This window comes from Anarhichas minor, unplaced genomic scaffold, assembly GCF_050575085.1.
Source record: "Anarhichas minor isolate MPS153535 unplaced genomic scaffold, ASM5057508v1 ptg000090l, whole genome shotgun sequence".
Lineage (NCBI taxonomy): Eukaryota > Metazoa > Chordata > Actinopteri > Perciformes > Anarhichadidae > Anarhichas > Anarhichas minor.
In genome coordinates this window covers 561,720-577,165 of record NW_027466536.1, presented here as the reverse complement: position 1 = coordinate 577,165, position 15,446 = coordinate 561,720, and the positions used below count along the sequence as shown (strand labels likewise).

Here is a 15,446-nt window from a genome sequence, read left to right as displayed (position 1 = left end):
GACATAGCATGTGTTCCTCATTGCACCCCAAGTTAGCTGGCAACTGGCTCATTCGGATCACTCAATCACACTCAATCTGTAAATTAAATGTAATCTCCTCTAAGAAGACATCACAAGGCTTGGAATTTACATTTAAGGATACAGTGAAATTCCTGTGAAGTCATGGAAAGTTTGTTTAGAAGACAACAATAAATGTGCAATTTTAGATGTCATAGTTTAGATAACTACACTCAATTATTAATTACTTTTTTGTTTATTTAGTTATTAAAAAAGATAACATTGGAAGTCATATCTGGGTATTTTACATGATTACATATAGCACAATAAAATCCCCATAATAATCAAATTTACGTGACAACAATATTATTCTGATTTGAAGAGTTGCTTCCTCAGTCAATAAAGGATACCATTATTTTTGAAGATTAAGTTTACCATCACGTCATGTCAAAACAAGTACCAAAACAACTGTGCCCCTAATCTGTATCAGAACTAAATCGTTCTCTAATTTTCTCCTCTCTACTCACCTCCACACATGCAGATATATTTGAAGGCAGGAAACCAAACAAGCGCAAGTAAAAAATAATTCAAGACCTGGTGTCAACTGTCAACTACCTCTCATGTATTTGCTGTCCAACTGTCAGCAATCAAATCTTAAATTCCTAATATGAATTTAAAATCTCACAACATAATCTTTAATTAGAGAATTTTCTATCAATCAGGAAACACCTTAAGATGTGAGTGATAACGCCACAGCTTTCTGTTGGATGTAAACATTTTTAAAATTGTATTTATGTGAAATTAATTCATTAAGTATTCCATCTGCTGTGTGTGTGTTTTAAAATAAGAACTCAAAAGTTTCTCCCAAATTTAGTACCACCAAAATATTTCAAATGCTTCAGGACTCAGCTGTCATCCTCACCATATTTGGCGCATCAACCTGCTTGATCCTTTGCTTTGTAAGCAAACCAGACTGAATATAAGGGGCCCAAGGACAGCATGAGAGAGTGTGGTGGACCAGTGGAGTTCCTGCTTGTGGTGAGGTGGTCTACTGTTATGCAGTGTGCCATTTAAATGTATTTATCTTTTTAGAAATTAGTTTCAGAACTATAGTGTCATTTAAATGTACTCCTTTTCAATTCACTTCGTGCTTTCCTTTAGCACAAGATGAAATGTATATTTGTAACGTGACTTTATAATATAGTCTGTGTAGGTGTAAGTTATACTTTAACAATTCATTTTGGTTGTTTGATGCACTGAATAAATCCTTCTGTTTTCAATAGGTTTGTGGAATACAACACTTTTTTCACAAAGGGAAAGAGTAAGGTATGTACAACTTTTACCATTGATTACTTTTTTATTTATGTATATTTGTCTGTTTAATCTGTGACCTCAAGTGTTGTGAATCCAATTTAGATGGAACTCAATAACGACTAGAGTTGGTCAGTTAAATCTAGTCAATTTTATGTATATAGCCCAATATCACAAATCACAAATTTGCCTCAAGGGGCTTTATAACCTGTAAAGCATACGACATAGAACAAAGTCCTTAGACCCTCAATTCGGACCCCCTCAACAGGGTAAAAATATAAGAAACCTCGGAAAGAGCAATTGAGGAGGGATCTCTCTCCCTGGACCAAAAAACATGCAATAGATGTTGTACGTACGGAACAGAGCAACATAATACAATTGCAGTATAGACAATCAGCCTTTTGGTCTGAAAGGCTTTTACTAAGCTTAAGGCCACTTGTAATTATGCAAAAACATTGGTTTGGTTTGAAAGTATTAACTGTTCAGTACAACACCAGGCACTTAAGCACTGTTCAACGACATAAACAGAAAAAAACCCATTGCTATTGTTTGACTTGCTTCACAGACATAAGCCGCCACCATGAGTACAGACGCGGAGATGGCCACGTATGGCAAAGCTGCCGTTTACCTACGTAAGCCAGAGAGGGAGAGAATAGAGGCTCAAAACGCACCATTTGATGCCAAGAGTGCCTGCTATGTGGTCGATGTCAAGGAGCTGTACTTGAAGGGAACAATCATCAAGAAAGACGGTGACAAAGTCACAGTCAAAGTCCTGGACACTCAGGAGGTTGGTATCATAAAGTCAGAGCCAACTGGGAATTCAATATGATCAGTTCTCATTGTGACAAATGTCATGTTTCAGGAGAGGACAGTTAAAGAAGCTGACGTCACTCCAATGAATCCTCCCAAGTATGACAAGATTGAGGACATGGCCATGATGACCCATCTCAATGAAGCTGCTGTGCTGTATAACCTCAAAGAGCGTTATGCAGCATGGATGATCTACGTAAGACAATCTATCTAAGGAGAACGAGAACTATTGAAAATGACTTTACTTTTAAGAAACGATGTTAACTGTTGAAACTCTTATGATAACTTTCAGACCTACTCTGGACTGTTCTGTGCCACTGTGAACCCCTACAAGTGGCTCCCAGTGTACGATTCTGAATGTGTATCTGCCTATAGAGGCAAGAAGCGTATGGAGGCTCCACCCCACATCTTCTCTGTCTCTGACAACGCTTATCAGTTCATGCTTACTGGTAAGTCATTATCACAACAATGTAGAGGATATCACTGTATGAGGTTTATGTTGGAGAGAAACATAGTTCATTCTTTTGTTTCTTATTTAATTAACAGATAGGGAGAACCAGTCAGTCTTGATCACGTAAGTTTGGTTCATTTACAATTGTTGACTTTGTTGAAGATAGTCAAATATCTTGATCAAATTATTATAAATCTGTGTCTATGCCTAGTGGAGAATCTGGTGCTGGAAAGACTGTGAACACCAAGCGTGTCATCCAGTACTTTGCAACAATCTCAGTTGGTGGAGAAGGGAAGAAGAGGGACACATCAAAGGTATGTTCTTGATGATTACAATTCAGGGTTCTTTACCAATGGAACATTTTCCAAAGTAATTTTCTGATATCGCTTCTAATACTGGATTATAGGGGTCACTGGAGGATCAGATTATTGCAGCCAATCCCCTGCTGGAGGCCTACGGTAATGCCAAAACTGTGAGGAATGACAACTCTTCTCGCTTTGTAAGTATGAAACAATTTCTACACATGTGAGAGGCCTTGTAACTGATTGTCCATGTAGAGGGACATTAAGAATCCCTTTGTTCCAAACAGGGTAAATTCATCAGAATCCATTTCCACGCATCTGGCAAACTGGCTAGTGCTGATATTGAGACATGTAAGTAATAATACTCCTTGTACATACAATTGACTGAAATTGAGAATTGGCCTAGCTGTGACTTATAAACAATATTTGTAGATCTGCTGGAGAAGTCTAGAGTGACATTCCAGCTTCCCGCTGAAAGAGGCTACCACATCTTCTTCCAGATGATGACCGGCCACAAACCTGAGCTGCTTGGTAAACAGATTGAGATGTTGCAACATTTCACCTACTGTTTTCATATGATACTAAATTATTGACATTTTCAACCTTTTTTGATGACCAGATTTGGCACTCATCACAACCAACCCCTACGACTTCCCCATGTGCAGCATGGGTCAGATCGCTGTGGCCAGCATTGATGACAAAGTTGAGCTGGAAGCCACTGATGTGAGTGATCTTCACTTCAAACTATTGAAATATATTTAGTGCAATACATGCAAAACTGCTCTTTTAAGTGCATTTTCTAAAGTGATTATGTTTTGTGTGGACACATCTTTTGAATTCAGAATGCTATTGATATCCTGGGCTTCACAAATGAAGAGAAGATGAGCATCTACAAGATGACTGGTGCAGTGCTCCACCATGGTAGCATGAAGTTCAAGCAAAAACAGCGTGAGGAGCAGGCTGAGCCTGATGGCACAGAGGGTGAGTAGCTTGGGAACAACAGTATTAAGATAAATAGAGTTCCTAATCACACTGGTTTCTGTTCAAATAATGATGGAAATCACTGAATTATTTTCAGAGGCTGACAAGGTTGCTTACTTGCTGGGTCTGAACTCCGCTGACATGCTGAAAGCTCTGTGCTATCCCAGAGTGAAGGTCGGAAATGAGTATGTCACCAAGGGACAGACTGTACCTCAGGTAAACATGAATTATCCATATTCAATATCCTACTATTTGAAATTAGTTTTACTAAAATAATGTATTACATGGTTCACTAGATACAATGAAAGCAATGTAAGTGTTCAATGTTACCACTTTCAAATGTTGTATCTATTGAATGCTGAATCTAGAATAAGTGAAGCACCATCTGGTTTCTCTTTCGGGGGGGGGGGGGGGGGTCCCTACAGAGGATGTCATATGTGCACAGATTGTAAAGCTCTCTGATGCAAATTTGACTATAAAAAATGAATTGAATTGAATATTAATTAAATACAATTTTTTCATTTAGGATTTTTTTTTTTTGTCATTTGTCTCATTAGAATGATTATAAAAAAACATCAATAATCTATTATTTTACAAAACGGTTAACTGATCAAATCACATCGTTATTTTTATTCAGGTGAGTAACTCAGTGCCTGCCCTGGCCAAGTCTATCTATGAGAAGATGTTCTTGTGGATGGTCATCCGTATCAACCAGATGTTGGACACTAAACAAGCAAGGCAGTACTACATTGGTGTCCTGGATATCGCTGGGTTTGAAATCTTTGACGTAAGCTTATATTCCAACAATTGTGCAGCCAATACTTTTAATGACATAATCATTCTTATTAACAGAAAGAGGTTATGTGTCCTTTCAGTTCAACACATTGGAGCAGCTGTGCATCAACTTCACCAATGAGAAACTGCAACAGTTCTTCAACCACACCATGTTTGTCTTGGAGCAAGAGGAGTACAAGAAGGAGGGCATTATCTGGGAGTTCATTGACTTTGGCATGGACTTGGCTGCCTGCATCGAGCTGATTGAAAGGGTAATCAATTAATTTTATGATATAATTTTCTTTAATTTGACTTAATGTATCACTTAATGACAAACTTCTTCTCACTTTTTTCAAGCCCATGGGCATCTTCTCCATCCTTGAAGAGGAGTGCATGTTCCCCAAGGCAACAGACACATCCTTCAAGAACAAGCTGTATGACCAGCATCTTGGCAAAAACAAAGCATTTGAGAAGCCAAAGCCCGCCAAAGGCAAGGCTGAGGCCCACTTCTCCCTGGTGCACTATGCTGGTACCGTGGACTACAATATCGGTGGCTGGCTGGACAAGAACAAGGATCCACTGAATGAGTCTGTCATTCAGCTCTACCAGAAATCCAATGTGAAACTGCTGCCTGTTCTGTATCCACCTGTCGTTGAGGGTATGATAGTAGCTACAGTGAACCAAAACACATTGTAATGTTATAGATAGTGTATATTTTGAACTGTAGCATGTGTTCAAGTAAATTTTATGTTGTTCTAAAAAAATATGTCTACTTCAAATTATCAACAGAGGTTGGTGGCAGCAAGAAGGGAGGCAAGAAGAAGGGTGGTTCTATGCAGACTGTGTCTTCACAGTTTAGGGTAAGGTTTGACATTGCAAACATATCTTATATATCTTAGTTTATACTCAAACTCACAATTGTTATATCTGGATCTACAGGAGAACTTGGGCAAGCTGATGACTAACTTGAGGGCCACCCATCCTCACTTTGTGCGCTGCCTGATTCCCAATGAGACAAAGGTTCCAGGTACATAGAGCATATAATCTCAATAGAGTCTCTGAGGAGTGGTTTGCTTTTGTTGGTGTGGTTCACATAATTCTAGAGTCTAACTATTTATTCAAAGAAGTAATTCAAAAATACATTTTTTCCAGGTCTGATGGAGAACTTCCTGGTCATCCACCAGCTCAGGTGTAACGGTGTGCTGGAGGGTATCAGAATCTGCAGGAAAGGTTTCCCCAGCAGAATTCCCTATGCTGACTTCAAGCAGAGGTATCAATGGATATTTTCATAGAATGTTAATGTGGACTATTGAAATAAAAAAGGTCACAAAATGACCATTAACTCTCTCATAAAAGGTACAAGGTGCTGAATGCCAGTGTCATCCCTGAGGGCCAGTTCATTGACAACAAGAAGGCTTCAGAGAAGCTGCTTGGGTCAATTGATGTCCCACATGATGAGTACAAATTTGGACACACCAAGGTAAGCACTTTCCTTTCCTTATTTAACCGAAGAATAATTACCAAGGAGGTTAAGTTGTTTAGTTCAGTATGTAGTATGATTGTTGTTTGCATCTTTTGTCTGTCTGTCTACGGCTAATCTCGCATTCTGCTGGACCCATCAGCCTAATGTTTTTTTAATGCTAATTTATGACTGTATGCTCAAGGACCGAGGTCATGGTTCCAGTGGTTACTCTTCACTACTGTTAACCTGCCGGTAGTACCCACAAGTGATCTACAATTGCTTCAGTTTGGACTCTTCAATCAAACATTACAGCAATGATCATATACGAACAGGGTTAGAGACTAAAGGCGTCCTGTTGTTGCAGTAAACCGCAGTCATCTTCGCAAATGAAAAACTCAATTGAGCGTGGACTCAGGCAGAGCGGGTCTTCTCATGTCAGCAGGAGGACATTTCGTTAGTTGTTAGCTGTTAGTAGATGACAGCAGATAACACATTTTTTAGCTGCGATTCTGGGACAGCTGCATAGATAAGAATGACAGCATATGAACGTGTGAGTGAAAAATGCATCCGACACAGGTTGGGTAAAGAAAATAAGTAATTGTTGTATTTATTCAATCAACCATTACAGACGTGGTCGTTGCAGACATGCTGAGTTTTAGATGATGTGAAGTATTCACTTCCTCAGTTCATCCTACCTGTAATTTATTTGTTGTTTGTTTAGGTGTTCTTCAAGGCCGGTCTGCTGGGTACCCTTGAGGAGATGAGAGATGAAAAACTGGCATCACTGGTCACCATGACTCAAGCTTTGTGCCGTGCTTACCTCATGAGAAAGGAGTTTGTGAAGATGACAGCGACGAGGCATGTTGAAAATAACTCATTCTGAATGATGGTATGAAAAATCACAAACAACATTGTCCATAACAGCTACTTCTTGTCTGCAGGGAAGCCGTCTATTCCATCCAGTACAATATCCGCTCATTCATGAATGTGAAACACTGGCCATGGATGAAGGTCTACTACAAGATCAAGCCTCTGCTGAAGACTGCTGAAACTGAGAAGGAGCTGGCAAACATGAAGGAGAACTATGATAAGATGAAAACTGACTTGGCTGCTGCCCTGTCCAAGAAGAAGGAGCTGGAGGAGAAGATGGTTTCCCTTCTGCAGGAGAAAAATGATCTGCAGCTGCAAATAGCATCTGTGAGTACACATCAACAGACAGTTGTGCTTTTTCATGTTGTTCATTGTTGGTGTGCTGACATCTATTTGCATTAAATGGATTAGGAAGGAGATAATCTCTCAGATGCTGAGGAGAGATGTGAGGGTCTTATCAAGGGCAAGATTCAGATGGAGGCCAAACTCAAAGAGACAACTGAGAGACTGGAGGATGAAGAGGAAATCAATGCTGAGCTCACTGCCAAAAAGAGAAAGCTGGAGGATGAATGCTCTGAGCTCAAGAAGGATATTGATGACCTGGAGCTTACCTTGGCCAAAGTGGAGAAGGAGAAACATGCCACTGAGAACAAGGTTTGTAAATAATAATCTGACCATCATATCAAGTAAAATGATAATGATTAGCGCTTATTCACGAGATCTTTCTTGCACACTTAGGTCAAGAACCTGACCGAGGAGATGGCCTCTCAGGATGAGAGCCTTGCTAAGTTGACCAAGGAAAAGAAAGCCCTTCAGGAGGCTCATCAGCAGACTCTTGATGACCTGCAGGCAGAGGAAGACAAAGTCAATACTCTGACCAAGGCCAAGACCAAGCTTGAGCAGCAAGTGGACGATGTAAGTTTACAAATACTCTTGGATTGAAGAAGCAAAATTGTTCTTGGTCGTGATGATTACAATGTGAACAAATATTATTTCTTCAGCTTGAGGGTTCTCTGGAGCAAGAGAAGAAGCTGCGTATGGACCTTGAGAGAACCAAGAGGAAGCTCGAGGGTGATCTGAAACTGGCCCAGGAATCCATTATGGATCTTGAGAATGAAAAGCAGCAGTCTGATGAGAAAATTAAAAAGTAATGTACTTTTTTGAGTTTGTACAACAACCATTCTTTTGAAAAAGAATGTCAACTGCATGATCTATATGTATTTTATCTTTAATTCTCACAGGAAGGACTTTGAAACCAGTCAGCTCCTTAGCAAGATTGAAGATGAGCAGTCAATGGGTGCTCAGCTTCAGAAGAAGATCAAGGAGCTTCAGGTGACATATTTTGTTACAGAAAACATTACTGCACCCATTTCCTAATGTGTGTATCAAAAGTGAAAGTTTACTGAAAGAAATTACACCTACATTCAACAGGCCCGCATTGAGGAACTGGAGGAGGAGATTGAGGCTGAGCGTGCTGCTCGTGCCAAGGTGGAGAAGCAGAGAGCTGACCTCTCCAGGGAACTTGAGGAGATCAGTGAGAGGCTGGAGGAGGCTGGTGGTGCCACCTCTGCTCAGATTGAGATGAACAAGAAGCGTGAGGCTGAGTTCCAGAAGCTCCGTCGAGACCTTGAGGAGTCCACTCTGCAGCATGAAGCCACTGCCGCTGCTCTTCGCAAGAAGCAGGCTGACAGCGTTGCTGAGCTGGGAGAGCAGATTGACAACCTCCAGCGTGTTAAGCAGAAGCTTGAGAAGGAAAAGAGTGAATACAAGATGGAGATCGATGACCTCTCCAGCAACATGGAGGCTGTGGCTAAAGCAAAGGTACACAATGCATTACATGCTATTTTAGTAATGTCGATAATATAGCATGTAATATTATGAATGAAATCTGATCAATGATCTCATCTCTCTTTTACTCATTAGGGAAATCTTGAAAAGATGTGCCGTACTCTTGAGGACCAACTTAGCGAACTGAAGACCAAAAATGATGAAAATGTTCGTCAGATCAATGACACAAGTTCACAGAAAGCCCGTCTCCTGACAGAAAATGGTATCTACAAGTTATCATTGAAAGTTTTGTTGTGCATGTTATTGAGAAACGTAAGATGAACTAATGTATCATGACATTTTTCACACAAGGTGAGTTCAGCCGTCAAATTGAAGAGAAAGAATCGCTTGTCTCCCAGCTGACCAGAGGCAAACAGGCCTTCACACAGCAGATTGAAGAGCTGAAGAGACAGACTGAAGAGGAGGCTAAGGTAAGAAACCATTAAGTAAGTGTACATTGGAATTATCCGAGTTGGAATTTAGAAATTTTGTAAATTCATGAATCATTTTTATAAACAGGCCAAGAATGCTCTTGCCCATGGACTGCAATCAGCTCGCCATGACTGTGATCTGCTGAGGGAGCAGTTTGAGGAGGAGCAGGAGGCCAAGGCTGAGCTGCAGCGTGGAATGTCCAAGGCCAACAGTGAGGTGGCTCAGTGGAGATCTAAGTATGAGACTGATGCTATTCAGCGCACTGAGGAGCTTGAGGAATCCAAGTGAGTAACATTCAAACAATTAGATAGCCAATTCAGAAGTTTAGCATTTTAGGGATTCTTAACTGGCAACTGCATTACTTGTATCAATAATTGAATTTAAATGCATTTATATATTTTACATGCAGTTAATATCATATTTTGCGGCAAACATTTTAGATTACAGCAATGCTTTCATATGTTTATCCAAGGTCTCAGATGATGCATTTGTTTTGTATTTCATACATATCTGGAAAAAGGTTTTTGTAACGATTTGTATTTCACTGAGCGACAAATTCTTTTTCAAACAGGAAAAAGCTTGCCCAGCGCCTTCAGGAGGCTGAGGAGCAGATTGAGGCAGTGAATTCCAAATGTGCTTCTCTTGAGAAAACCAAACAGAGGCTCCAGAGTGAGGTGGAGGACCTCATGATTGATGTGGAGAGGGCCAACAGTCTCGCAGCCAACCTTGACAAGAAGCAGAGGAACTTTGACAAGGTAGCATTGTTTACTTTGTGTGGCCAAGCCATACCAACTATAACATATATATATATATATATATATTTGTCTTTATAGTGCTACACAACCAACTGAACTGTAGTAATTGTGCTATTCAGGTGTTGGCAGAGTGGAAACAGAAGTATGAGGAGGGTCAGGCAGAGCTTGAGGGAGCACAGAAGGAGGCTCGTTCTCTCAGCACTGAGCTGTTCAAGATGAAGAACTCTTATGAGGAAGCTCTGGATCACCTGGAAACCATGAAGCGTGAAAACAAGAACCTGCAACGTGAGTTCAACATAATGTAAAATGTTCATTTTATTCAACACGTGTATGTGTTAGAATACAGTATTTATATGTACACTTCAAGGCTTAACAATATTAAACAAATGTATCTATCTGCAGAGGAGATCTCAGATCTGACTGAACAGATTGGTGAGACTGGCAAGAGCATCCATGAGCTGGAGAAGTCCAAGAAGCAGGTGGAGACAGAGAAGACTGAGATCCAGACAGCTCTTGAAGAGGCTGAGGTACATATTTTTTTCCTGGAGAGAACTTCTGAAAAAAATTGCAAATATAAAAAAAGAAACAGAAATGGATTGAAGGCAGTGATGAATATTTCATTCTTTGATATCGTCAGGGAACTCTGGAACACGAAGAGTCTAAGATCCTGCGTGTCCAGCTGGAGCTCAACCAGATCAAGGGTGAGGTGGACAGGAAGCTGGCAGAGAAAGATGAGGAGATGGAGCAGATCAAGAGGAACAGCCAGAGAGTGATTGACTCCATGCAGAGCACTCTGGACTCTGAGGTCAGGAGCAGGAACGATGCCCTGAGGATCAAGAAGAAGATGGAGGGAGACCTGAATGAGATGGAGGTCCAGCTGAGCCACGCCAATCGCCAGGCTGCTGAGTCCCAGAAGCAGCTGAGGAATGTGCAGGCACAGTTTAAGGTATTGTAAGACACAGAGTTGTTCCACAGTCTACGGTCAGTACAGGGACATTTTGGCATTCATGGGAATATTTTCATGACATTTTTTCACTAGGATGCACAACTGCACCTTGACGATGCTGTTAGAGCACAGGAAGACTTCAAGGAACAAGCTGCCATGGTGGATCGCAGGAACGGTCTCATGGTAGCTGAAATTGAGGAACTTAGAGCTGCTCTGGAGCAAACAGAGAGAAGCCGCAAAATGGCAGAGCAGGAGCTGGTGGACGCCAGTGAGCGTGTTGGACTTCTGCACTCTCAGGTGAACAAACTCCTTTCATTTCTTCAATAATTCAATGATGAGATTTACTATAATGTAAAAATGAGACATGTGATGATTTAACTGAGAACATATTTTTAACTTTTAGAACACAAGCCTTCTGAACACCAAGAAGAAGCTTGAGAGTGATCTGGTCCAGGTCCAGGGTGAAGTGGATGACACTGTTCAGGAAGCAAGGAATGCAGAGGAGAAGGCCAAGAAGGCCATCACTGATGTAGGTTTAAATTGTGTTCTTACTTTTACTCCAATGTGTTTTTTAAAGATATTGCTAAATAACATGTTATGCTGTCTCCTCTAGGCTGCTATGATGGCTGAAGAGCTGAAGAAGGAGCAGGACACTAGTGCTCACCTGGAGAGGATGAAGAAGAACCTGGAGGTCGGTGTCAAGGACCTGCAGCACCGCCTGGATGAGGCTGAGAACCTGGCCATGAAGGGTGGCAAGAAGCAGCTCCAGAAACTTGAGTCTAGGGTAAGAAAGTCATGTTAAGGTTTACAAAGCTGAAGCAAGACATTGAAACAATATGGAAACTTACTTATTTTCTTATTGTGTTTTGAAGGTGCGTGAGCTGGAGACAGAGGTTGAGGCTGAGCAGAGACGTGGAGTAGATGCTGTTAAGGGTGTCCGCAAATATGAGAGGAGAGTGAAGGAGCTCACCTATCAGGTACAGTCACTTTGATAGTTAAAATGTGCAGGACAAAATTATCTAATATACTTACCATTAAAGACATTTTAACTTGCACATCTACATTGTCTATTACAGACTGAAGAGGACAAGAAAAATGGCTCCAGGCTGCAGGATCTGGTTGACAAGTTGCAACTCAAGGTGAAGGCCTACAAGAGGCAGGCTGAGGAAGCGGTAAGGATAACATATTTATTTTAAACAATGCAAACGTAATACTATTATACAGTGGCGGGCCGTGCATTTTATTCCTGGCCCTTCACTGCTGTCCTGCAGCTGAAATGTCACCTTACAACCTCATGATGGTGCCACAGCTACAGTTATTATTTGTTTCTAGGGCTGTGACTATATACGTATTCGTATTAAACCGTTCGGTACGGGGTTTACAAACCGAATAATACGTTTGAATAATACTAGTGCATTTGGAAAATGCAGAAGCTTGAATTGTGGGAAATATAATGTTTTCTGCGCTCATGTAGGACAGTGGTTCTCAACTGGTCTGGCTGCGGGACTCACCATCACCCCTTAATGACAAGCCTCGACTTATTTTCTCTTTTGGAGACTGTCTTATCATTTTACTTTCACAATTCGCATAATAGTTGTACTGCTCTGGTATCTCTTTCCTTGTCTCAGCCCCAGGAAATTTGTCAGAATGCCCATATTTGATTGGCTGAGCTGCATCACGTGATGTGATTCACAACAAATTGGTCTGTGTTTTTCCTGCACCGCTGAACAAGTGCCGTAAATGCTGGAATAATTCCCCTGCATAAAAAATATCCCTCTAAAATAAAAGCACAAGATTTTTTTATTTTCTTTTGTCAGGCAAATGCCCGCGACCCACTGAAAACGGGTCCGCGACCCACCAGTTGAGAATCACTGATGTAGGAGGCAGAGAAGGCCTTGCAGGCGCTGACGGCCCACCACTGCTATTATAATTATTTCATGTACACTAGACCTTTGACCTTTTTAAACATTTATATATATTTTTTTATGTATGCTGTATTTTTCTTGTATTCCAGGAGGAGCAGGCCAATGTCCATCTGTCCAAGTGCAGGAAGGTCCAGCATGAGCTGGAGGAGGCTGAGGAGCGTGCTGACATTGCAGAGTCCCAGGTCAACAAGCTGAGAGCAAAGAGCCGTGACTCTGGCAAGGTAAACTATATGTCAGTTTAGTGAAAAATCACCAAAATGTTAATCATCATTCTTTGATATATCTCTCAATATGTTAGAGCAGATTATTTACAGTATTATATTGACCTTAAATTCAAAGACTATAAAATGAACTGATCAAAATGTTTGTCCCCTTAAGTTTATTAAAACTCACACAAACCATTTATTTGTTTTTTACAGGGAAAAGAAGTAGCTGAATAAAGCATATTGAATGTTTCATTGTGTTGAATCATAAAATATGATATAATTCATGCTGAAACAATAAAGGTTTAGTTGTTGATCTGAAATTCTGTCTGTAATACTTGTATCACTTTGTTTCCCATGAAAGGAAGTTGATGTGAGATTTGGATAATACATTTTTATTCTTAGGGCATGAAAATCTTCCAAATAATCTTTAAGGGTAACCAAGATTTTTACAGTCGTTAACTAACACCAACTGATTTTGTTGGAGCAAAATAAAATAAACTGTTCATAATTTATACAACATTTGACATTGTTAAAGCCTCTTGAGATGGGATCACTGTAGCAATTGTAACTTACAAAGTTTTTAGCCAACCAGTGACCAAAAATCCTAGAAACGTCCTTAATATTTGAGGTGAAGGTGGTATTGGCAGCTGACAAGGAAACAAACAAAAGTGTCACTTAAGTCACTTTAATCCTAACCTGGACAACAGGAACAGTAATAGATACATTAATTGCATAATCTAAGACGGGCTCTCACTTGCGGGCTATTTATGGAAGCCACAGGAAGTACTAGACAGCCTGATAAATTTTGCATACTCATATTTGGCTCTGATCAGAGAGCAGTCAGCCGCACTTGTTCATAAAATCAACAAATGTTGTCACTATATATTAAATCAAATATGTATATATATATATACAGTATATATGAACCAGACCCTCCTCAAAAACAGTGTGCAGGCACATACATTCAAACATATATTCAAAGATAAATATTAATTGGTTGGAAGTGTGAAGTGAATGACTTGGGGACACATTATTTTCAAAGAAAATTAAATTCGGAATTTAAATCATTCTTAATAACAAGGTTTTTTTCAGATTGCAAACTACAAAACCATGTCACTTTTTTTGGTGACAATTTAGAGTGTTTTTCACACTGCAAGTTCAACACTATTGCCCGTGACATTTAAAAATGTTATTGCTCAACAAATGGAATGAGGTTGACATTCAATATGCACTGCAAGGAGCCACAAATGGAGTTGAAGCTATGTCTGCAGAGTCAGTAGAAATGTTAATAGCTTGACATATGAGTGTGAAAAGCAGACATATCTCTTACACTAAACAAAAATAGCAGCAATTTTCCAGTATTTATTTCTTGTGAAACTATTTATATAAACAGTACTGCTGAAATAATTTAATTTTGAAGTTTTTTTCTCCATTTAGTATTTTTTAATCAAACAAATTAAACAACCTGTGAGATAGATTAGAATACATGTTTATCCTATATTGTAAGTGGGGATTATCACAAATTGAGGATGTGCCTTTACTGACAAATGTACAGTACTGTTATACAACATGATGTAATAGAGCAATATGTTATAATAATTCAACATGTTGATATTCATTATTTACTATTTTACCTACAAAAACTTAGGTTAGGCATGCACAACAAATATTAACTAATTCCACACAGGATGAAAGTACAGATCAATTACATTACCTTAGCATAAAAGTGGAATTAACACACATAAGTAACCCCCCACTATGAGTAGAGTCAGTCAACAGGTGGCAGAAATTGAGGATCTAAGGGATCCTCTGAAATAGACAGAGAGAGGTTGCGAAGTCTTTGAGCAGCTGATGATGCTAGTGAGTGCATGCAAACATTCCTTGACTAATTCACAAATCAAATAATATATTCCCATCAGTCGTGTGATGATTAAAGTGAATCATCACATCCTGGAAGTTTTTGCTGACGACCTGCAGCACTGCCTGGATGAGGCTGAGAAGAGTGGCAAGAAGTACATTCATAAACTAAAGTGTGTTTGTTTACATAGATATTCAAAACACAAAATAAATCAAACCGGAAAACGCTAAAAACATTAAGACATGCAAATTCACGTAATATCAAAAACTGATGAAAAACATTGCCAGGCTGAAAGATCTGGTAGTTAGCTGAGAGGGAAGGCCTATTAGAACATAATGCGGGAGCAGCAAGAGCTCCCTATCATGCTCTTGAGGATTAAATGCTGTGCTCAGCTCACAAGCTTGACAGATCTGGAACCGCTGGAGTTATGACAATTATGGGACCTAAAAATGGGATTAAACGAAAAGGTTGAAAAATCCTCACCTACATGTACCAACTTCTTGAAATTTTTCTTGAACAGGGAAAGAAGGCAAATGAAA

General features: G+C 39.8%; 1 protein-coding gene across 1 annotated transcript; it reads left to right on the top strand.

Moving 5' to 3' along the window:
- Window positions 1-1,888: 1,888 nt before the first annotated feature.
- Window positions 1,889-13,369, top strand: LOC142938820 (myosin heavy chain, fast skeletal muscle-like). The gene is made up of 39 exons (XM_076082229.1): window positions 1,889-2,095; window positions 2,171-2,314; window positions 2,411-2,567; window positions 2,665-2,692; window positions 2,781-2,883; window positions 2,976-3,068; window positions 3,159-3,222; window positions 3,304-3,402; window positions 3,491-3,594; window positions 3,714-3,852; window positions 3,950-4,068; window positions 4,490-4,639; window positions 4,728-4,898; window positions 4,984-5,284; window positions 5,416-5,486; window positions 5,566-5,653; window positions 5,779-5,896; window positions 5,983-6,106; window positions 6,810-6,946; window positions 7,030-7,285; window positions 7,370-7,612; window positions 7,697-7,873; window positions 7,960-8,105; window positions 8,200-8,290; window positions 8,390-8,779; window positions 8,882-9,008; window positions 9,098-9,216; window positions 9,305-9,501; window positions 9,789-9,972; window positions 10,092-10,257; window positions 10,375-10,499; window positions 10,610-10,918; window positions 11,012-11,215; window positions 11,322-11,447; window positions 11,532-11,702; window positions 11,791-11,895; window positions 11,995-12,090; window positions 12,933-13,064; window positions 13,263-13,369. The coding sequence occupies exons 1-39, from the start codon at window positions 1,889-1,891 to the stop codon at window positions 13,281-13,283; spliced, it is 5,802 nt and encodes a 1,933-aa protein (XP_075938344.1). The 3' UTR covers window positions 13,284-13,369.
- The last annotated feature ends 2,077 nt before the right edge of the window (window positions 13,370-15,446 follow it).